This window comes from Parasteatoda tepidariorum, chromosome 5 (assembly GCF_982258835.1).
Source record: "Parasteatoda tepidariorum strain Cologne lab strain chromosome 5, Ptep-v5.0, whole genome shotgun sequence".
NCBI lineage: Eukaryota > Metazoa > Arthropoda > Arachnida > Araneae > Theridiidae > Parasteatoda > Parasteatoda tepidariorum.
This window is the reverse complement of record NC_141759.1, coordinates 117,954,326-117,977,963: the sequence shown is the minus strand read 5'-3', so window position 1 is coordinate 117,977,963 and position 23,638 is coordinate 117,954,326. Positions and strand designations below refer to the sequence as shown.

Sequence of the window (23,638 nt, the reverse complement as noted above, 5' to 3'; positions counted from 1 at the left end):
TTGACTTAATTTTAGAATTATTTTTTAATTCCATTGTAATCTTCATTCAATTTCCTACATATCTTTGTAATTTGAAGTTTCTAAATCTAACAGTGTTTGACAAAATGTAACGTTAAGTTGAAAATCCCAAAACAGTGGCGGTGTCAGTGACCTTTTCAGTTTTCTGACGGAGAAGGAAATTTATTAATATCTGCTCGTTTCACATTAATTTAACAATGCAGTTTATTTTTCCAACTTTATATAAAAAGAAATTTTTAGAATTGGTCAGTGGCAATGTTATTTTTCTAGGTTCTCATACGTTCGTACTTTTCGATTAGATCAACTTCAACACTATTATCTTAAGTAAAGAATTCTAAGAGTCATGAAAAAAATCATGATAATATAAGCATTAATAAAAGCATCTCGAAATGATATAATAAAAAATAAAGAAGATAATTTTTGAAACTCTTGGAATTCATTGTTTTACAGACTGAGTTTTTTCTTTTTATTTTCACCACAGCATATTTTTAATAGTGTTACATTAAATTACTTTAAAGCAATTATATACCCTTTTTACAGTTAACTTATACACAACTATTGTTCTCCTTTTTGGCAGCAATTATTATATAAATATTAATACTGAAGAAAGAAAAGAATTTTGTATTGTTCTACTAAACGTATATTGGCTGGAATTAAAAATCAATTTAGCCCATTGGCTGAAAAAATGACAAAAATTAATTTAGAGACCTTTTGTAATTTATGACGACCTTATGAAAAATCTATCCAAGAAAAAAAATGACCAATGGGTATCCAGTGATCGGAATAGTGCAATCACAATTCTCTCATGTTATTAAACAAATAGTATTCTTTAACTTTTATTAATCTTTTTATTAACGCATAAAATTGTAATTGTATAGTATATTTTTTTCTCTTAATAACACATACTTTTTTTAATTTTTTATTTTAATAATCATTTTTGGATTAATTCTGTTTTTAGAAAACAGTTCAAATCAACCTTTCAATAAAATTTTATATAAATGATATCTGATATCTAGTAACTTAATCTTAGTTTATTTATAGTTAAATATAATAAATTTCGCAATTATAGTAGGAATAAAGAAGTTTAACAAATACGACATAGTTAAGTTAAAATTTAACTCTTTATTTTGTAAAAAAAAAAAAAAATTATTTTGATATCCATATTTTTTGTAGAATATTTATTTTGAAGAACTTGTAATTCAACTTTGAGTAATTTACGATGAGTAATTCTTTTGCCGTATTGACTTATTCATTCTTTATTTGACTTAGCTCAAATAAATTTCCCCATATAATCAATTTAGAACAGTCCAGTAAACATATCTTAATAGAAAATTAAAGGATTTAAGTTTCTGACTCAGAATTTTAACACTTTAATCTTTACACTACTATAACAAACGTTAAATGAAAATATTATTTCGAATTATTTTCGTAAAAACAAAAACAAAGTTTACTCACTGTCCCTTCTTTACACAGGGGGGTTGCTCTCCCAGGAGCGACCCATCATAAAAATTAATTCCTTGAATTAGTGCTGTTTTAAATAGTTTTCAATAAAATTATAATATTTTGAATTATTATTAGTAATGATTGCACTAAAATTAATAGCTTGTAATGCAAGCACATGTCAAGCACTAAACTGGATGAAATGGAAGAAATCCTTAATTATCACAGAGAATAAAATTAAAATTTATGAAATTTGTTGAAACTAAGTTCATGAACAGGTTTTGTTCATTTACATTGAATTTGTAAATTTAATATAAAAGATAAAACTAAAACTATAAATTCCACGTTTTAATTTATTTATAAAACTATTCATAAAACAAAAAATTAAAGAAGATAAACTTTATTAAGCTAAATTTATTAAGAATTATTCTATACTTATATTTTATTCTATACCAATTAGGAGTAAAAGATATTAATGCAAATAAAATTAATTTCAATTAATTATCATTTTTTTAATGCTTTTGTTGTAAGCAATTTCACCTTTTTATGTCCTAATCAAACTTAAGTTCAGCATTTAATTTATGATAAACATCTTTTTTAAAAAAGAAAATCAATAAATAAAAAATAATAATATGCTTTCTTCATTCTTGTAAGAATTATAAATTAATAACTCTCTAAAAGATTAGGAATTAAAAGACAATACTAAATATTAAAAAAAAATTATTATGTTATTTACATAATAAAATATATAAATCATTGTTTAGAGTTTTGCAGAGCAGTTTTGTTCTGTTGGAGTACAAACTTCATGATCTCCTTTAAACTTAATATACAGAAATATTAAAACATTAATGTTAGCATATAATTTATAACCCTTTGAAAATCATACTAATATTAAGCTATATTTCTATTAATTTATTAGTATTAGAGACATAGAAATTAAAAAAAAATTACAGCTAATTTAACACATTGGACATTTATTATTCAGTTATTTTTTATTCAGATCATCAATTCACAACAGAATACGGATTAAATAAAGAATTGTGTAGTATTCATATTCGGAAACAGATTTGTATGATCAATTCTTTAAAAAAATTACTTAACACATAAATAAACTTTTGCATTTAACAAATATATTTCAGGCAAATCTCTTCTCCTTTAGGTGTTACTTTTTAAGTCACAAATATTAGGAATTATAATCAGAAATGTGAATTTAAGGGCTATTAAACCATAACCACTCTCAAATAAAGAAAAATAAAAAATTGTGATTTTAATAATTTATATGTATGTTGTAATAATTGAATTTTTCTTCAAAGTTAATAATGAATTAACTATTGACAATGTAAGAAAAACTAAATTGTGCCTTATATGCATATAATTTTGTAAGACTTTAAAAATAAATATATATACCATTGAATTAGTAATAAAACTGATAACTGATTTTTTTGGAATATTAAAAAACATAAATAAAAAAAATGTGATTGTCAATTAAAATAACTTTGCACAATTTCTTGATCCATAAGAAATTAGGACAATATATATCCTTCTTAATGAAGAAAAAATATTTTTATTTCTTGAAAAAAGAAGTACTTTGAAAAAATCTTATTTATAAATGTTTTCTACTAAAATTAAAAAGTTTTAATTATATATAGATTAATACAATAAGTTAAAAATATTACACTTATTATCAGCAAAAATTTTACTTACCAGATGAAACAGTGAAGACAGAGTTGTAGTCAGGCATGGTAGCTTGCTTGGTTGAATCATCTTGTATGTACACAGGTTGATTTGTTTATGATCTTTCGTGCTTCGTTCCAAAGCTCTGGCCATATCTTCTTGCTGCTCATAATGATGAGTATCCAAAGCAACAGATTCAACTTTTGTTTCAGGTTCCTATCGAATAAATGTGATTTTACTAAAAATAATTATTTATACACTTGCAGAGGTACATTAGCTATTATTTATACACTGAAAGCTTATGCAAATTAAAAAAATTTTAAGATGCATAGGAATGTTTGTTCGTATTTTTCACAAGTATTTATTAAAATTTTATGAACTTTCACTAGAAAAGAATAAAACGCTTAATGAACATTTATTTTTAATTTATTAATGTATTTCAGTTAACAAAATTATGATAATATCTGGTGAAAATGTGAGAAATTTTTAATGGCCACTTTAAAAAACTAGCTGTCTTTTCAAAAGGAAAATAAAAAAAATATATAAGTTTAGTTTTTTTTACTGACTTTTATACTTTAGAAAAATGGACAGTTAAAAGGATTTTTTTTTTTTTTTACATAAAACATGATTATAAAGAAGCAATGACTTCATTTAACCACATGCAACAACATAAAATTCGAAAAATAGAAGGGTAGTTTAATTAATAACTAGCCATCAGGTCAGCTGATAGCTTTTTGTTTTTGACTGCCAGTGATACCAACATCAATTCTTTCATAGCATCCAAAATACTTCATCTTCAGTATCCAAAAATACTTCAAGGATGTTCAACAATTTCACCCTCTAAGTAAGAAAGCAAAAAATATTTTAAATTAAATACATAAATAAGCTAAATTATCAACATGAGAGAAAAAAAACAATCCAATTCACACCAACTCTCAAACCATTTAGATAACATTCTAGAAAAAGGAAATTTTAGAGATTTTATAATCAATTAAAAAAAACTGGTATTTTAAATTTGATGCACTGCTTTAAGCTTGCAGTTGTCTTTAAATTAACTTGAATACTACTTGTATTTATTATTTTACAAATAATGACTGGAGACAAAAGAACTGTTGCTCTCACATGGACCCCAGAAGGAAAACGAACTAGAGAGGTTTTAAGGTCGAGATAGAACATTGCAAACTTAATATCCTTGTATACAAGTTACTTAACAAAGAATTAAAGATAATAATTCATTTAAAAAATAGCAATCGGAATTTTGAGAAATAATAATGTTTATAAACATTAGAGCATTTCAGATTAACAAAATTAAGTACTATAAATAAACAGAAGAACAAGGTTCTTGAATGTTGAGCACCTTCTTATTCATTCAGTTTTATAATCTTTTGTAATAACAATTTCTACCTGAGTAAATTTCTTATTTACTTTGTTACTGAATAAATTTTTTCAAGATGCCTCAAAAGTGGTAAAAACAAATTATTGGTTTAAAGTCAGTTTCGAAAGATTGTACGAAAATATTTTCACGCTTTTAGCTTACTTGTTTTCTGTGACGTTTTCAGTTTTATTGGAGTTCAAAGTTTATATGGGGTGAGATAAAAGCGTACAGAAAACTATTCAAATAACATCTCAAAAAGGAGCAGAAACAAGAATAAATAACTTTATTCTAAGCGAGGACATGGATCCTAATGCGGTTTCTCCATGCATAGAATAAAGTGACCACATTTTTATTGAGATAAAGCGGGACAAATCTGGTGAAATGAGAATTACAATTTAGTCAAACTTTCAACACGCACTATATATATATAAAAATACGAATAAATGTTTGCAAAAATATTTTCAACATCAACTGGAAGTAAGTCAGATGTTGTTTGAATAGTATAGGTATAGAATGTGCGCTGCACAACCTACTCTAATATTTTTTTGGTTCAAATGTTCGCTAAGTTTCGTAAAAACGTTATTGATGCCTCTTCTAGCTTTTCCACCAAAATTTACGTTAGTGTTATCAGCACAATGGGCAATAATTTTATTGTTTAAATTATTCTTTTTTAAAATAGTACTTATTAAATTAAAAATTATTTGTGAAGTTTCATCAGGCAATGAAAACAAAATCTAATATTCTAATTTTAATTCCTGTTCCTGGATCGAAAACACCTGTGGGAAATAATTTTAAATCTTGTGGTTGGAAGCATCAGAATATGTGGATATAAATGCGCATTTTTCTAATTCTTTCTGCAATTGTGAAAAAGAATATGGTGAAAAAACATTACAAATAATTGCTTCGGTTTTTGTCCTTGCACATGCATATTTTTTGTCGTGTAAAGTTTTGATCACTTGGAAAGTACAATCCATTGATCTGAAACTTTGATTGTGGTTTATGGTGCGGAAAGCAAATAGCCCTTCTGTTAATGCTAGCTGTTTTTCCGTGTTGCTAAAGCTAGCACTGCAAAAAAACTGTTCCATTTTAGTTGAGGAAGCGGCATTATTAAAAAATCTTTTGTGCCTCTTTGTTGCTAGATGTTTAGTAATATCGTTTTTTCCACCTTGTGAGACCAAAAATTCAGCATTGCGTTTATCACACCGTAGCATATAGTCTATTTTGGTACTTTTAATAAATGGAAATTCTCTTCTTAGCTCTTCATTAAATTTGCATCCTCTTTTTTTACTCATCTTTTATTTTGTGGGTAAATACTAGAAATAAATAAACAAATTATTACAAAGGCTAAAAAAGAGTATTAAATTTTACATTATTGACCGTTACTTTGTGGCGACTATTGCTCAACCTTTGTTAATCAAATAATGAGTCAAACCGAATGTCAAATTGAAAACAACAAACCGCACTGTCTAACGGCAGTCCGCACTTATCTGAATTAAGCCGAGACGTAAAGACAATGATCGCACACCACCGAGTAAATCTAAACCGGTACATTGCCTAATTTAGTTTACTCTGCACGCATTTTATGTGTTTTTTATGTATTTTTTATTTCTTTATATTCACCATAATACTTAATAAATAATAGGTATATATTTTTACAGTACATTTAAAATAAGAAATGCAGATATTTTCTAAAAAGCGGGACATTTTTAAAAATCGGCGGGATGAGGGACTGTCCCGCCAAAATGGGGACGTGTGGTCACTTTAGCGTAGCATGCACTAATTTTAAAATGTGTGGTGGGAATCCCAACATGGGAGTTTTTGGAGGTGGTACTACTGTCTTTCTCCTTTTCTACTTGACAAAGCCTATTTTGAGAACACAAGCCTGAAAATTTATGTAATTGCAATGACTAATAAATGTGTGGTTTTTGAAACTTTTTATTTTATTTGCTAATCTGTGAAAATTGAATTTTATTCCAATTTGGAAAATCTGGTTTGTGAAGTATTTTATGTATATAGCTATCAAGTATGAAATATTAAAAAAATTTGCTCCAACATAATTTTCAAAATGCTACAATGAGTAAATTCTTGAAGGTCAAAGAGGAATACATAATTTTTCCCTTTGGCTTTTTCTTGCCAGATTATTTTTCACTTTGATTTTTAGTAAGCTAGAATTTTTAGCAAACAATTTTCATTTCTGTACGTAGCTTTAGTTATCACTCGGTATGCAGTGTTTTTTTTTTTTTCGTTTCAAAGTGTAAATATAATCACTGCGTTAACTTCATTTCACTTTTTTATCGTTTTATGTTCAGTTTTATACGTTATATTTTTATCCCTCATAGGTAAATATTCTGTGAATATAAAATGCTTCACATGAAAGTGATTTGCAAATAATATGTCTCATTATGGTGATTTGTAAATAACTCATCAGAGTCTGCATTGAAATGCTTCCTGAATCATGCCAAGTATTACGTTCTATTAAGTGTTTTCCGAATCACAATTTTTGTTCAAGTGATTTACAAATCACACACTGAGATTCATGTTAGAAGGATTTAAAATTTGCCCATTGCAAATAGCATTAAAGGGATTTAAAAATTACTGTTGGCAATTTTCATCAAAGTGATTTATGAATCTCCTTTTGGATAGCAATGATTACCAGATTATGCATCAATTTCTGCTTAATCTGGTAAAAATCATTAGGAAATCACGCATTGTGTTTGGCATTAAAGTAATCAAAGAATCGTGTGACAAAGTTCTCGTTTTGGTGATTTATTAATCTTTCTTTGCTATTTATGACTTATTACTTTGTGCATTTTTCAAACTTTATCAATTATTGCTAACATTATTGCAATTAATGTATGCTTCAATTTACGGAACATACGTTGCATTTCAATTTGCAAGTCATATGTTTTACATAATTTACGTGATTTGTAAGGCTTGCTTTATGTTTCATGTCATTTTATTTATAGGCAACATATCACAATTTATATATGAATGCTTTAAAAGACCAGGCATAGTGAATTATTATGATCTAAAAATTTAAGCAATCACGTTTTGCAATTTATGATCTATTTTAAGGAAACTTTAGGTTTGTAAATCTTAAGTTTGTTATCTGTCTAAATATTGTACTACAGAGAATTTTATTATGTCCAAAATACTTTACTGATATTCTGAGGTATTGTATTTTTAGAATTAAAACAGATATGCTAAATATTAGTTTTTAAATTCTAATATGCTTCATATATTTTTAATGAAAAGTCTTACTGGTACCAGTCTTTAAAAGTTTGCATGTATGCTAATGTCAATTAGAGATTTTTTGTTAATCTTCAAACTTAATTAAACCACAATGCAACTGTCAAATCATTTGCATTGGTAGATTTGAACAACACATATTAAAAAATTGCGAGAACTATTAAACAATGTAAAATTGATACAATTAATATATGCTTCAATGTTCTTGTTGACATGTATTTTAGCATACTGGCTGTTACCGAGTAGGTAGTAGGTCCTTCAAAGTCATTGAAAAATCCTAACAGGATTATTATTTTTTTTATTCATTTTGAAAATTGAATGGGAATGAATTTGAGGGTGGTAAATTTTGAAATTGAGTAAATTTTGAAAATTGAGATTTTCAATGAATTCTGTATTGAAACATTCATTGTTTAAGCGAAAGAATTAATCTAGTGTTTTTCATAACCGTATTTCTATTGAATATTTGCGTAAAAATAAGTGATATAAAATGTATTTTCTTATATATTTAATTTATTATTTTTACTGATTCATTTTAAAAATGCACATTTTTATAATATTTTAGATATTTCTAAAAATTTGATCTATAGGTTTTGCTTCTTTAATCAATTCGAATCATGCATGTGTATTTGGTGTTTTGTAAGATTTAAGAAATTGTTTTTTTGGCATTTGTGTCAGTCATGTTCTCTTTGTTTTGTTTCATGTCTTACTTTTAATTAAATATTTTTTTACTTTCAGGTCTCTAATCCAAGGGCTGCTAATGATGAAAAAATCTCACTGGCCACATTGATGTCTTCTTTGTTGAATTTGGATATAATATAAAGATTGGATGCTATGCGATTCATCCTTAACTATTAGAGGTAAGCTGAAGGATAAATTGAATTAATAATAAATGTTTACTTTTGCTGAATGTTACTTTTTTCATTAATGTGTTATTTAAGTGTGTTTATTGTGAACCAAATTTTTCTTTCATCTGGTGCATGAAATTCTGGTGAATACGATGCTTTTGTAGCAATAATCTATAAGCTTTGTTCTTGGCTTCTGTGATTTTAGAATAATTAATTTAATTATTTTAGAATAATTAATAATAATTCTATGAAATATATCAATTATATAATTATTGTTATTTATTTATTTATTAGAAAACTTCTGAGAGAAAACTTTTGTTTTGGTATATTTATTTTTTATATTATTTTAATATTCTTAAATGTATATTTATTTTTTGCTTTGATAATTCCCTTCTGCATTTCTGCTGATGCTATTTTTTATTAGTTTCTATAAAAGCATATTAAGCACAAAAGCATTCTATAAAAGCATAATTACATCTGTAATATTTTTATTTGATATAGATTAGGAATTTGCCAGGTTTTTTTTAAATACAGGGTATCTGTGCACCTGGAAAGTCATGAAAAATCATGAAAAGTCATGGATTTAGGTGGCCGATTCAATTTTCAAAATTGAATTTACCCCCTCCCCCCCAATTTCATAGTGTTCCGTATTTCTGAATTTGTAACGAAATTCCCACTCACCACTCCCACATTTGATTGAAATATAAAATGTTCTTATCGTGTTCTTTAAAAATTAAGGTGTTCTTTAAAAAAATTAAAGAAAAAACATCATTTCCGGAGCAAATTATCTTTTAAACTTCTGTGATTTCAGAATTTTTGTTATTATTTTTATTTTATCAATTTAAAATTTTAGCTGAAGGCAAGCTAGTCATTGGCAAATTTTTTTTTTCCGAAACGGGAACAGAAAAATCACTACTATTTTTTTCCTTTCCGAAGAACAAGAAAAGTATCTTTAGAATGTAATTCTGCAGAAAAAAAAAGAAATAAATTATTTGCTTTTGTATTTTTTTCCCAGCTATTTTATGGCTTTAACTCTTTCTTTACTCTGTTTTTTAAATTTAAACTCTATAAATATGAAGAGGCAGAGTATAATAGCTTTGGTTATACCAACCATTTCAATGATTTTTTTTTTATAATGCTGTTTTAAATTTATTGATGTGTTTTTGTCGGAGAAAATAGTAACTTCGTTAAGTCATGAATTTGAAATTTCTGAAATGTAGCAGATACCCTGTAAATATTTTTCTAATTAGTTATTTTTACTTCATCATATTGTGTTGCATTTAGCCTTTTCAACAATAGTCATAATCATGTCAGTCCCTTAATTTCTGTTATGCTTCGCGCTCCCATGCCACAGGTCCTGGGTTCGATCCTTGGGCCGGGCAAGGTTGACTCAGCCTTTCATCCTTTTAGTGGGTCAATGAATGAGTACCAAGCATGCTTGGGGGCTAGGTTTCGCATTCGACTGACCACCTAACCGGAACATCTTGCTTCTGCACCCCAGAGCCCAAGGTTAAGAAAGCCCAGAACAAGGCCCTTTACTATGGGCTGTTGCGCCACTGAGTTTAGTTTAGTTTTGAATGGCAGCTTTAAGAATTTTTAAAAACAATACTGGAGATTAAAGTACATTAATCACTGAATGCAGTCAATAATATTTACTGTTTCAAATTGATAATAATTAAGTTAAAATGTCTGCGTGTAGAATATAAGATTAAAATAGTTTCATTTAATATTTCTGCTATATTTATTCAATATGTTATAAGACATTTATTTCACAAAATTTTGATATTTTTCCTTTTCCTAATAGTTTTGTATCAAACTCTTTTTAGGGGCTCATACCCACATTGCTCTTGAAGAAATTTTAGCCGAAAAGGCTGAAAAAGCAAAAGATGCCGAAGAAAACAAACTTCCCCAAGAAGTAATTCTGATGCAGCCTATTAACTCTTGTGTGAAAACCATAATTATGATTTGCAAGTAAGCGCACATTTTCATAGCACAGATTATTAATGAAAAAAAGGATAAATTTAATAAAAATTCAAAGTAAAAATATTCCTTAGCTCCTTGTTTAGTATTAATATGTTTTATGAGAGACATAAGTTTAGCTCATTAAATTTGGATGTAGCTTCGTAGCTATAGATTGAGTGGTGTTTAGTTTTGTATATTTAGTAATTATAGTTAAATTTCAAAGTGAAATTGAGAAAGTTTGTTTTATCCAAAAGGCTGTTGAAGTAGTAAATCAATTATCTTAAGTATTTGACTTATTTTAAATTTACAGGTTGCAGTGTGTTTATTTATCTTCAAATATATATTGTAAAGAACTACATTTTTATTCAATCTTTATCAGAAACAACTCACTATATTGTGATAGACTTCAAATAATTATATGCATTGTGACTTTTTAAAAAGGTTTTCTTGCATCTTTCATAGTCATCATTTAGTTGTGTTGAACCCTTGTGTTGGTTATTCATATACAATACCCACAATTGGTATAACTGAATATATGACCTGAATAACTGAATATATTGACATAACTGAAAATATAGTACAATATATTTTATAGAGATTATAACCAAAGTCTTGTATCGAAAATTGTCTTTATTGTGGCATGCTAGTGTTCTAATTATGAAACCTCTTGTATTTTGTAAGTTTTAAAGCATCTTTCATTTTTCTGAATGTAAAGCAAACTTTTTTTCATCACATTTAACCATATATTTTTTTTAATTCTGTTAAGTTGTGTGGATTCACAATGATAACTAGGTCTAATAATTTAATTTTGATATTATTTACTATTATTTATTTCGATATTTTCATTAAGACTGTTAACAATTAGAAACATATAATAAATTAAATTAAGTCTAAGAAAGAAAATGTATGTGTTGTGCAAACCGATTAGTTTTCTCTCTTTTTTTCCAAATTATAATCGACATCCTTAATTATTATCATAATTTTAAAGAGTGGCTAAACATTGCATAGTTATGAATATTTTTTTAAATATTTTTGTTTGCATCTTGCAAATAAAAACTACCCCCTAAAAATTTTTTATTTAAAACATTATTTTGGACAACTATGCACTATTTTAATTGTTTTTTTTTTAAAAATGTTATTTAAATTTTTTTAATTAAATGTTTAATTACATAACTTATGACTATTTAGTTTTTATCTGTTCCTTTTTTTAAAATCAAAACTTGAAAAATTGAATACAATATTTAATATCCATCTGCTTTTGTTAAAGATCTTTAATTTCTTTTATTTTTAGAATTTCTTGAGAAACTAAACCGATAAAAATAATTACAATGTTGTATCTGAAACTCTTATGTTCCTTGATTGTATATGTGGAAGTACTACAGGAGCCCTTGGATTTTTAGGTCTATATATTAATGAACACAATGTTGCTTTAGTTAACCAAACTTTAAAAACACTTACTGAATATTGCCTGGACCATGACATGAAAATCAAGTAAATAGTTTTGATTTATTTTCTTTACATTTAGTGTTTATTTTTACACATAGTATTTGCTTTTGTTTTTGTGTACTCGTGTGGTAAAAATTGGTCCTCTCCAAAAATCAGTATTAGAAAATTTTATTTTTCTAATACTGAACTAACTCTTTTCTTTTATCTTTAATTTTATCACAAAAGACTACTCTCGTTATTTTAAAATACAATTGAGTATAATTTCATTAAAAATGTATTCATTTTTAGCACAAAAATGTATAATTACCTCTGGATAGGCTTTTGTGTCATTTAAAAAAGTGAAACACGGTTTTGTATCGTATTCTTGAAATTTTGATGTAACATTTTGATAGTAACAGAAGTTTTATGCGTAGTCCATGCAATGAAGGCACACATAAGTTTTATGGTCGCAGGAAACAATCTTGCAATGTTATATTGATATTTTTGTCTGCACTTTTTGATTAAAGTATTGGAGGCAAGGTTGCTTTTGATTAATTTTTCTCAGTTTGCAGGCTGACCCCACTATAGAAGATTGTATTGGTGTCAAATGAAGTCAGGTTTTTATCAATAACTTAATTGGCATTATTTTGATTTTCCCCTCCCCTTCATTATAGTCTTAGAGAAAGTCTTGCTGCATTGATAAACATCATTAATTTAATATATTTGTGTTAATTTAGCTCAATTAAAAAAAAATAATTTTAAACTGTTTATAGCAATACATAAATTACATAGGTATTTATAAGTAATCTTCCACAATTTTATTGAATAGTAATTCTAAAAATATTATTTATTGTATTTTGTTTTAACAACAGTTTGAATTGTAGTATTAATTAGTGTCTAAAATTTTTATGAGAATACCTTTGTCAGGGTTGCCACAGTATCTGGAAAATCGGAAGAATACAGGGAATTAAAAATGTCTTAAAAAACTGGAAAATTGCAGAGAATTTCCAATTATCAACAGAAATAAAGTGTATAATCATAGCCTGCACTATAAAAGATAATTCAGCCATGTCAGCTGTCCAACTGCAGAAGCTCCTCAATCTATGTCTATTTTAATTCCTCAATTTATGTCCATTTTTCTCTTCTCAATCAAAAGTTATATTTAATTTTAACTTTTAAGTCGATTTTACTTTATCGCGCTTTAGTGCTAGTCCGATGGAAAACGTAAAATTACGGCTCCACTCTGTGTTTGTGTATATATATATATATATAGATATAAACGTCATAATTCATCATATCTAACCTGTGCACATTTTTATTATGTGTTGAATATATCAACCAAGATTTTAATTTACAGTCAGTAAAAGGTAAATATCTATATCTCTTTGTATTATGCTGTGTTTTTCAATCAAAACATTTTGGAATTTAGCGCACTAATCCATCAAGTTAAGTCCAAATTTTTCAAAGAAAATTTGATTTATTTTTGACTGTGAATATAGTTGATTAGGTTAGTTCTGGAACCGGGCACAAATGTTAAACTACCCCTATTCAGTGTATGATTAAAGAAACCTATTGTTTTATCTAGTTACTTAGTTTAGTTTAGTAAAAGTTTGTAAACCAGGTCTTACCTGGTTTTTGTACCTCAGTTGATCACATTGTTTTTTAGTCATTCAAGATTTATTAAGGATAATAAATTCCTGCCTAGACTATTTTAAATATTTAATAATTTTTTACAAATGACACTCTTTGGCATTTGTAAGAAGAATTTTTTTAACCAATTAAAGAATTTTATCTATTTTAGAAAGAGCATATTAAAAATTAAGAAATAAATTTGACCAAAACAGTGTATAAAAAATTTCTACAGACAATGAGGGAGAAGGTTTTAATTACCTAAAGTAATCTACTGAACCAATCTAAATAATTTTTTTTATTTGTATATTCTACAATAGATTTCTCTCATATAAACCTATTGTCCCATATTTACATAAGTTAAGCACAATTCTTAAATTATATATTGTGATGCACATTAACAAACTGTGAATCCGGAACTACTTTTTCAAAATTTAAATCAGTCCAAAAAAGAAAAGAAAATGAACAAATGTGTTAAAAGAAAGGCATAATATTTTGACATTTTTATTATAGAGTGACGAATAATAAAACATCTTTTTTAAGTTTTTTTTTTTAAGGATTCAAAAAACCTTTATTCAAGACTATGTAATACAATACAAAGAGGAAGAAGAAAAAACGGAAATAATTAATTGAACAAGTCATTTTCGAGTATCTAGATAAGTATAGAAATGAGACTGACAAATAAAAAAATGAACACAGACTTTAAAAAAAAAAGAGATTTAAGAGATTTATTCACCAGCAGAGATTGTTTTGATTCCTTTAAAAGATATGCCGGTTTCACACGATCCAGTGAAACTGTAGACGAGCGGTCTTTCAGTTGGATGGTTATTGCTTTTTGGGATCGTTGAAGTGCTTTGTGAGGTCCGGTGTACGGTTGGCTTAAAGGAGGTTGTTGATAATCAGTGCATAAGAAAGCATGAGTGCAGTGTTGTATATCAAGGTGCATAAAAATAGGGCTTTTCCCATGTCGGGAAACACTGACAGGGTTGAGCTTATTCATTTGAGATTTGTGTCTATGCACTGCTTGTTATCAAATTCGTTGAACATATCTGCTGGTAACACGAGAGATTTTCCATACACAAGTTCAGCACTGGTGGCTTTCAAATCACTTTTGAAGGTGGTCCGAATTCCTAATAAAATGATAGGCAATGTGTCAGTCCATCTAGGATTTTCGTGGGTCTTTAATGAGCTTTTCATGTGACGATGAAATCGTTCAATAATGCCATTTGACATTGGATGATAGGCTGTTGTACGGATGCGGTTTGTACCATGAAAAAGAGAAGATTCTAGTTGTCTGCCTTGATCAGTTGTAATTGTAGAGGGACAACCGAAACGGGAAATACACACGTTGAAAAGGGGTTTACACACTGTGGAAGCTTCTGGAATTGGTATCACTTCAGGTCATCTAGTGAAGCGATCGATGGTTGTGAGTAGGACTGGGCTATAAATCGATATATCGCGACATATCGATTTAACGCCTGTATCGGCAGGCCGATACAGCGACTTTCGTTCCAGGCGATGCATCAGAAATCTGATTTAAGCCGTCGAGTAAAGAAGACGAACGATATACATACGATATAGCGATACAAGACACGCAAGGATCTCTTACGTTCCGATGCCAACTCGCGCTGGGGAAGACTATGTTCGTATCGTTATATTGAAACGGCCTTGATTGATGAGCGGTAGAATCAGAATCAGTTTTGAGAACATATATCGTGATCTCGCATGTTCGTTTCCGCACATCTTAGTTTTTTTTTCTCCTTTGTCGCTACTTGATATCGTTTCTTGTAGATTATTTTCAGTGGGACTGACTTTGTGATCGTCGTTACCTTGTTCTGAACGTAACCTATTATTGAAAAGAATATATAAAGAAGTGTTTCTTAATTAATAAGGTTAATTTTTTTTTTAAACAAAACTTTCTTTTTTATTTTTAAATGTGAAAATTAATTTTGATATTATATGTTTAAGTATTATTTTACATTATTGAATTTATTACAAACGGAAATCTAATTTAAGGTGCCCATAAAGAATTAAATTAAAAAGTAATTAACTTTGTTAGGCTATTTTTTACGTTATTTTAATTTATTAAAAACTTTTTGGATAAAATAATAATTTAATGGGTTTTTATTACTGATTTTAAATTTATAAATCTTTAGTTGTTTTCATTTTTATAAATAAAATTATAACAAAACTTATTTTTCCTCTTTTGGATTTGGACATAAGTCAATCCACTTTGTTCATTCAAAAAAATTAGTAATATTTGCGATTGCGACTTCTTTTTTTAAAATCATTTAGCACTTCGTTTTATTAAAGAGTATAATCGTGTTTTTTAATTTTCTTTCAATATTGTCTGTTGAATATATTATCGAATATCATAATTCTTTTGTTTTTATTTTTAAGAAATTAAACCTTACTTTGTTTTTTCGTTCAGAATTCGGTAATTATTCAATTTAACTTTATTATTCATGTGAAATAATAACGATAAAAAATAGTGTTGTTTTAAAAGTGTGTTTTTTTCTTTTGTTTAATTTATTAAGCACTTTGTTTTAAGCATACAAATAATTTTTAACGAATTTATTTTTTAAATTTTCTTTCTATATTGTTAGGTAAATATATTGATAAATTTCAATTTTATTTATTTTTTTATTATTTATTTTTAAACTAAGAAATCTTTCGTTATTTGCGCGATCATTTTTAGAAAATATAACATTAATATCTTTCTTAAGCAAAACATATACATCAAATTCATAAATTGATTGAAATCAATCTGAGTATGAAGTTTTGATAGAAATCCGACTTTCTGCGCCTTATAAGTAAATGAATTTCAAAAATACTATATCGCGATGCAAAACTGACGATGCATCACGATATAAAATTTCTTACATGCTCTGACTTGCTCTGTGATGTACTTGTGCATATTTGGAAACACATATTTATCACTGATCAACTTTTTTGTCGCAGAGATTCCTGGATGAGAAAGTCCGTGAAGTTGATTGAAAATGATATTACGATACTGTTTTGGACGAGGTTTACCAGTTGAAACATCACAATATAGTTGCATATTTAATGTGGGAATGAAAGTTTGTTCCAATTTCAGTGAAGTAGACTTTTTAAGCAGTGATTTTAATTCTGGATCATCTCCTTGTGCTCAAGGAATTGTTAGAGATGCAGTCTATTTCGATGCGGGACAGTGCTTCCGCCACTTGATTCTCGGTGCCCTTTTTGTGGCGAATGTCTGTAGAAAATTGGGAAATATAGTTCAAATGTCGCAGTTGACGTAATGAGCGTTTTTCGGGCTTCTGTTTGAAGGCATAAATGAGTGGATTTTGATCTGTAAATATTGTAAAATTTACGACCTTCCAGTAAGTGCCGAAATTTTTTTACAGATGTGTAAATAGCCAATAGTTCACGATCGTAGGTAGACCAATTTTTTTGACTCTTGTTGAGTTTCACTGTCATGAAGGCAATGGGTTCCCATGCATCATTGTTGAATTGCCTGACTGAACCACCTACGGAAAGGTCACTGGCATCTACGTGAACACAAATTTTTGCACCTCGAATTGGGTGTCGTATTAAAGTTGCTGTAGCAAGAGCTTCCTTTTCTGAAAATGCATGTTCCGCTACCTCACTCCACTGAAGGATTTCATTAGGTTTTGTTTGTGTGGGACGTTTAGATTTCTTTTTGTTTTTAATACTCTCCAAGAATATGTTTTCAATTTAAATGTTTCACTTCGTGAAATTGTGATTGGCAGATAAAGAAAAGTAAAAGTAATTATAGATCACCACACACTAATCTAGTCCTCGGCGGTCAAAAATTCTCCGCGGACAACGAATTTCTGGAATCCGACGTCCGCGTGGACGGCCATTTTCCCGTTAATGTTCGTGATGCATTTTCAATTTTTGTTATCTTACAAGAGTCTTACAGGTTACAGGGCAGAAAAATGACCCACAATACAGCAACATACTGCGCATGTTAGAATTGATGTTTTCTCTATCTGGGAGTACTGCAGCGGTTGAAAGGGGCTTTTCAGCAATGAACTTACAAAAAAGCACGTTACGTACTTGTCTTAAACAAGAAACTTTAAAGGCAATTATGAACATCTACCTAAATGGAAAACCCCTCTCAGATTTCTGTGCAGAAACCTCTGTAAATCATTGGCTTGATTGTGGAACTGGCAAACGTCATATTTGATTCATTTAAAAAACGCAGTACCCACGGATAAATTGACATTCCAGATAACTTGACCTTTAAATTATTTCAGAAAAGAAATAAATGATTTCATAAAAGAAATACTAGGTTACTATCAGTAACCTAGTATTTCTTTTATTACTGTATAATGTAATCCTTGTAACTACTAATCCATTGTGCAATTTATATAAATGTTTGTAATAAATAAGAGAAAATTATATTTTTACTTATTTAGAAGCTACGGGTTAGTTTCAAAGGAGGACGGGTTCATTGTTGGACAAGCCGTCCTCGGGGACGGGAAAAATTTCTGAGTTTTTTCAAATCCTGTTTTAAACCATATTTTTACTTATGCATAAAGCTCTATTTTTTTTTTTTTTTTACAACAAAGGAAGTCAGAAAAGGTTATTTTTTCTCCGAAATACTAAAGCAAAAGTATTAAATAAAGAAATAAAAACGAAAGAGAAAGCCATAAAAAGTTAAAGACACAGGGATGAGATTTTTCAGCTTTTAAACGGATTTCCGCCTTTTTCGCTTTCGTCTCTCAAATTTCAGCCTTTTTTATCAAGAACTCCGATTCTCTAAAAGTTTAATTTTTTTTAAAATAAATATTTCGCCTTTTTTGAAAATTCAGTCATTGAAATAAAATAATGTGTCGTCTTACAATGATGCACATATTTTTGAGAAACACAGAAGAATATTTGTACGAAATATTGTTTTAAAAAGGTTCAAATTTTATTCTGTGGATTGTCCAAATTCTTCAAAGGATTCAGTGATAACAAAACTACAATTCTGGTAATCAAGATTTGCGTGTGACACTTTACGTAACAATTTATTAGAAGAGCTGAGATAAATTAAGAAAAAGCCTCTCTGCAAAGATAAAGTCTCCATTGCCTTTGTTGGTTGAACCTAGATATTGTATTTGGAATTTATTCTTCATAGGTAGGTATTTCATTTACGTCGCACTAGATCTGTAAGATGGACTATTTGCCATGGTCTAGAAAACATCGCCGAGGATGATCCGAAGACATGCCATCACAATTTTGATTCTCTGCAGAGGGTCTCCTCCCCCCCCTGCTTTGGTAGCCCAATAACCTGCGCTCGAAGACAAGCACTTTACGATAAAATTGTTTAAGGAGGACCGATAACGCGCACCCTTGGTGTCTACGCAGACTGATCAGAGTGGTCACCCATCCACTTCAGTGATCTTGATTTCCGTGTTCTGCTACGAACTGTGTCTTTACGATCATTCCACCGCACATTCCACGGGAATAATTTTTCTAGAAAATGTCCATTTGGAAATACCGATTTTAGTAATATCATCAATATTTCGCACACATACATAAGACAAACAGTAATCCAAAAAAATAATAATGAATAAATAAAATTCAACATTTTATTCATTACAGGAGCGTGGAAAGTTAAGATAATATGTTTAAGATTTTGTAGAACAAACAATCAAGTATCGTTAAAGCAATATTTTTCTTTTCCCCCTGCAATGGTTCGTACGAATATAATCGCCCTAAAACTCAAACTAATCACCATCAAGTGTATGAGCTGTATGCTAAATATAATTTGCTCGCCAATATTCTTAAACAGCAAATCGTTGTGGACGAAGAAAATATGTTCTTTATGTGCGGCTTACAGAGTGAATTAGACGTGATCTTCAATTTGAAGCGTTGTAGATTAATTATAGTAACTGATTATTATCGAAAGAGGCTGCTGAAAACACACACCCTCCATGTTTTCGTTGGAGATATGATATACATAATATACCATGAGATTAGATTGTAAAACATTTTTATCGCAAATTTTAAACGGCATCATCTTTAGAAAGCAATGAATTTTCCCTGCATATTGACACTCTTATCTGGAAAACTTATTTACAGGAAAGATGAGTGGAGAAAAGGAATATCACCTAATTAACGATAACTTGAATGCAAAGACAGAATTTTGCAGTCACTCTAAAAATTAAGTAAATGTATACTTGCAACAACTGTAGATTTTATTCGTTAATCTTTTACAAGAATAATAAATTTTTTTTCGTCTTCTTTTACGTAGTATCTATACAAGTTTTAGATTTTTATTTGGCTAATAAGTAAATTAAAAAGAACTTTTTCGAACTTCCTTAGCTAAAAGCGTTATAAAAATAAATAAATAAAAGCAAATAATAAAGAGAAAAAAATTCTGATTACTATATTCTATCAGAAGGCTTTAAAGTATGAAAATTTATTTTTGTTGAGTTGTTGACGTATGCCTGTTTAGGCAGAGAGGGTACCATCTATGGCCAAGAATTCGACTTCTGCCACACCCGTTTATAGAGCGGACCCATTCATTCATCTACAGATCGTAATTTTGACCTGAATCAGAGAACGATCGATCGCCAATACAGTACCCCCAGAGGCGTTGATTTGTTATGGAAGTGTTTCCCAAACTTATGACTTTTGTGTACCCTTTCTAAATTTTTCGTCAAGCTGTGTACCACTAATAAAAAAATAAATGTATTTTTTACTATAAAAAAATTGCACAAAAATTAAAAATTGCAACTGGCTGTTCACACCACTAATGATTAGCTGTTAACTCTGCAAAAAAATAGCCTATAAAAAATGCGTAATCGTAAATTTTCATGGCTAGTTTTGTTTTTTAAAAAAAATTGAAATTTTTGTTTGTTGCAAGATATTTTGCATAAGAACGCGTACCCCCGCTAAACTGTTCCCGTACCCCTGGGGGTACGTGTACCACACTTTGAGAAACACTGTGTTATGGGAACATGGAGGACTTTTGCGACTCGACAGATTTAACGTGCATCAGTCACTTTACACGGGGAATCTTCGGCCGGCGGGGTTCGAACTCTCGGACAGGGGCCCTGCGCCCTACCGACCAGGCTATCCCGGCCCTAAATTTATTTTTAAAACTGATTAAGAAAGGATAGTCTTGTGAATATATTTTGCAGATCAAAAATTACAAAAATGAAAAAAAAAAATATGGGATTGTTGTTTCTTCTTAAAAAGTGAATTTTTGAATCTTATATATAAAAAAAATTAAAATACAAAATAGAGACATGAAAATTCCATAATTAATGAAATAAAAGTATATTAAATTGATTTTTTATGAGAAATTTCTCCAAATAGGGTTGTATGGAAAACCTCAATTGAATTTTTAAGATTCGCAATCGTTATTTCCTTACCGTATCAAAAAGTAAATTGTAAATCTATATCGTTTAGACCATAGATTCTCAAACTTTTTAACGTTGCCGCCCCCTTAAGGAGGAAAAATCATTTCAACGCCCCCCTTTGTGAAAATCCAGTTTTTTAAGCTTTAAATTTGTTTTGTTTTGTTTTTTAAAATTAATGCGTACATTAACTCGATACTTTTATCCCGGAGGGTAATCGCAGTCAATTTGTCAAAATAAATACGGTAACGGAAATCAAATTTAATAGTAATTTACTCTTAATTAAAAAAAAAAACCCAAAAATAATTTTTTGCGTTAAAAAGTAGTATCAACGAAACAATCAAGTAACCATATCAGTATAACGTTCGGTTCAATATTTTCAGTGAGTTGAAGACGCAAGTCCCTTGAAAAGGTAGAAATAACTGATTTTGTAGGGATCAAAATGAGCTCGTTGACTTGAAGTTGTAAATTAAAGCCATTAAATTTTGCAAATAACAGAGCTAAAGCTCTGTCTTCGAGGAACTCAAGATCAGAGTCGAAAAGATTCCAAAACCTATTGAGGCATACACCTTTGGAAAGTCAGTGAATCTCGGTGAATCGTAGGAGCAAGTGACATTCCTTATCGTTTTTCCTACATAGCTGCTTGAATAATCAATCTTTGCAAGCATTATTGCTAATTTTGTTCACAGCAGGTATAACACATTGTTATGACTAATGCCAACTGTCGCTTTTATTTTTTCCTACTAAATACTGTCTGTTAATCACGCAGTGAACAGCAAAAATATCTGTCAACTCCCTCTTCTAAACAGCGATAAACCCAACCTGTCAATCCACTATTGTAGGAGTTCGTCAGTGACAGGAAACAAAATATTCACAAGAGGAATGTTTTGCTCTTTAAAATAATATTTCACAGTATTGAAAATAGATTCACCTTTGGTATCTACAATAAAGCAAAAAGCCTCGCCTCAATAACTTTTCTTTCCTTCACAAACCAAACATAGGCCAACAGTAAAGCCTACATTACTTGGCAAGGTTGATTCACCAACTTGAAAGGAAAATTCGTTGGATATCAAAAGTTTGCATACGGTAACTTCAACCTCTTCAGCCATCTCATCAATTCATCACAGTACTGTATCGTTGCTTAATTGCATATTTTTGATAAAATTCGCTGCGGCTGGATGGTGTGAAACTGTTTCTAAAACTTCCTCGACAGTATCAACTCTTTGCTGATGGTATGAGCTTTCCCAAATTTAGAAATTAATTTTTATGTATTATAAGAGGCAATCAAATATTCGTCGCATTTTTGTGATGAGGTTGCTAATAAGCCTGAGACCGTAGGTGCCTTCAGAAACTTGACTTTGATGTTAGGAGAAATGACAAATCTTTCTTTTGTTTCTCAGGATGAATTTTTTGCAAATGCTCCTGCTAATGAAAAGTTTCCATTGCCACATTAGATAAAATTTTGTTATAAAATAAACACATGGGTAGTTGAGAGTTTGACAGCGATTGAGCAAATCCAAACTTCAAGTACGTGACACTTTATTGACGGCACTTATTTAACTGACATTGTTAGTGGCATCAAAATACAACGATGAAATAAAATCAACTATTTCTTCAAATTAGTAAATAATTTACGATAAAGAACTAATTCACCCACGTACCTGGCGAAATAAAGAATAAAACCTAATCGAACTGGGGGGGGGGACTTAATTGAAGAGAACGAAAACCATCGTAAGAAACTCGGGTCAAATCGAGCAGTCATACTAAAATCACATGCACTTCAATTTTCCCTAAATGGCTTGAATGAATCAGAGGAAAAAACTACTGACTCCTGCGCTACGCTGTGTCGCATAAGTTCGTTTTATTTGTGGTACAAATGGTGTATCAGATAATCTTAATTTATTATATTAGTTTAATCTTTTTTCCTTAATATTAGTTGTAGATTAATTTTATTTATTACATAAATCTTAATTTAATAACTTTATTTGAGAGTTATAAAAGTTAAATTTGAATAACAAAACATGCTCATCGCCCCCCTACCGCCCCTCGTCATACTCCCACCGCCCCCGTTGAGAAACAATGGTTTAGACTAATCAAATAGTGCGTTTAATGTTAAGCTAACTATGTACTATTAAGATTGAGTTCTAGTCCGTGAAAATATTATCATCACGTGAAAAAATTTTTTAGGGTGTTAGCTTTTCTATTTTGTTCGCTACACATCACATACTTTTAAATGAACTGTCCTTTAAAATCTAAAAAGTCTTAATCGTTCTTTAAGATTTAGACATGACAGATTAAACTAAAAGATGTGCGTGTAAAGAAGTGTTTTTTCTTTTTTTTTCAATTGTATATTTCTGCAGCTAATCTTAAACTCTACCGTACGCTATACATTCTTTTACATAAAAAAGTTTTTTATAGGTCGGATACTTAGTGTGTTCAGATGGTTAAAGTGATAGAAAGCAACAAATTGCCAGTCATGAGGTTCCACGGTTCGAACCCCAAACTTAGTCAATATTTAAAAATAATATTTAAAAGAATTTTTTTACTATTTGTTTTACAAAATTGTAACGTAAATAAACTATTTCTTTGCTTAAACTTATTATTTTTTACTTTTTTAAGTGCGTAATACATAAAGAAAATGTTAAAGCAATAAACTGTCACTC

The 23,638-nt window shown here is 29.2% G+C and overlaps 2 protein-coding genes across 47 annotated transcripts in view; one reads left to right on the top strand and one right to left on the bottom strand.

Moving 5' to 3' along the window:
* Positions 1 to 4,651, bottom strand: part of LOC147810081 (uncharacterized) — a 53,793-nt gene extending 49,142 nt beyond the window's left edge. For 22 of the 44 annotated variants that reach the window (XM_087165109.1, XM_087165119.1, XM_087165112.1 and 19 more), the window contains exons 1-2: positions 3,845 to 4,025; positions 3,163 to 3,348 (exon numbers count right to left, since the gene is read on the bottom strand). In XM_087165109.1, the coding sequence (XP_087021235.1) occupies positions 3,163 to 3,348; positions 3,845 to 3,907 (249 nt within the window). In that variant the 5' untranslated portion in view covers positions 3,908 to 4,025. The other 22 variants (XM_087165127.1, XM_087165098.1, XM_087165135.1 and 19 more) reach the window with 9 other exon arrangements.
* A 67-nt stretch (positions 4,652 to 4,718) lies between these two features.
* Positions 4,719 to 23,638, top strand: part of LOC147810080 (uncharacterized) — a 67,586-nt gene continuing 48,666 nt past the window's right edge. Inside the window, exons 1-4 of one of the 3 annotated variants that reach the window (XM_087165091.1) lie at positions 4,719 to 4,984; positions 8,492 to 8,613; positions 10,428 to 10,572; positions 11,855 to 12,054. The gene's annotated coding sequence lies outside the window, so the exon portion shown is untranslated. Of the gene's footprint in view, positions 5,014 to 8,491; positions 8,614 to 9,165; positions 10,573 to 11,854; positions 12,055 to 23,638 lie in introns of those variants that run through there. The other 2 variants (XM_087165092.1, XM_087165093.1) reach the window with 2 other exon arrangements.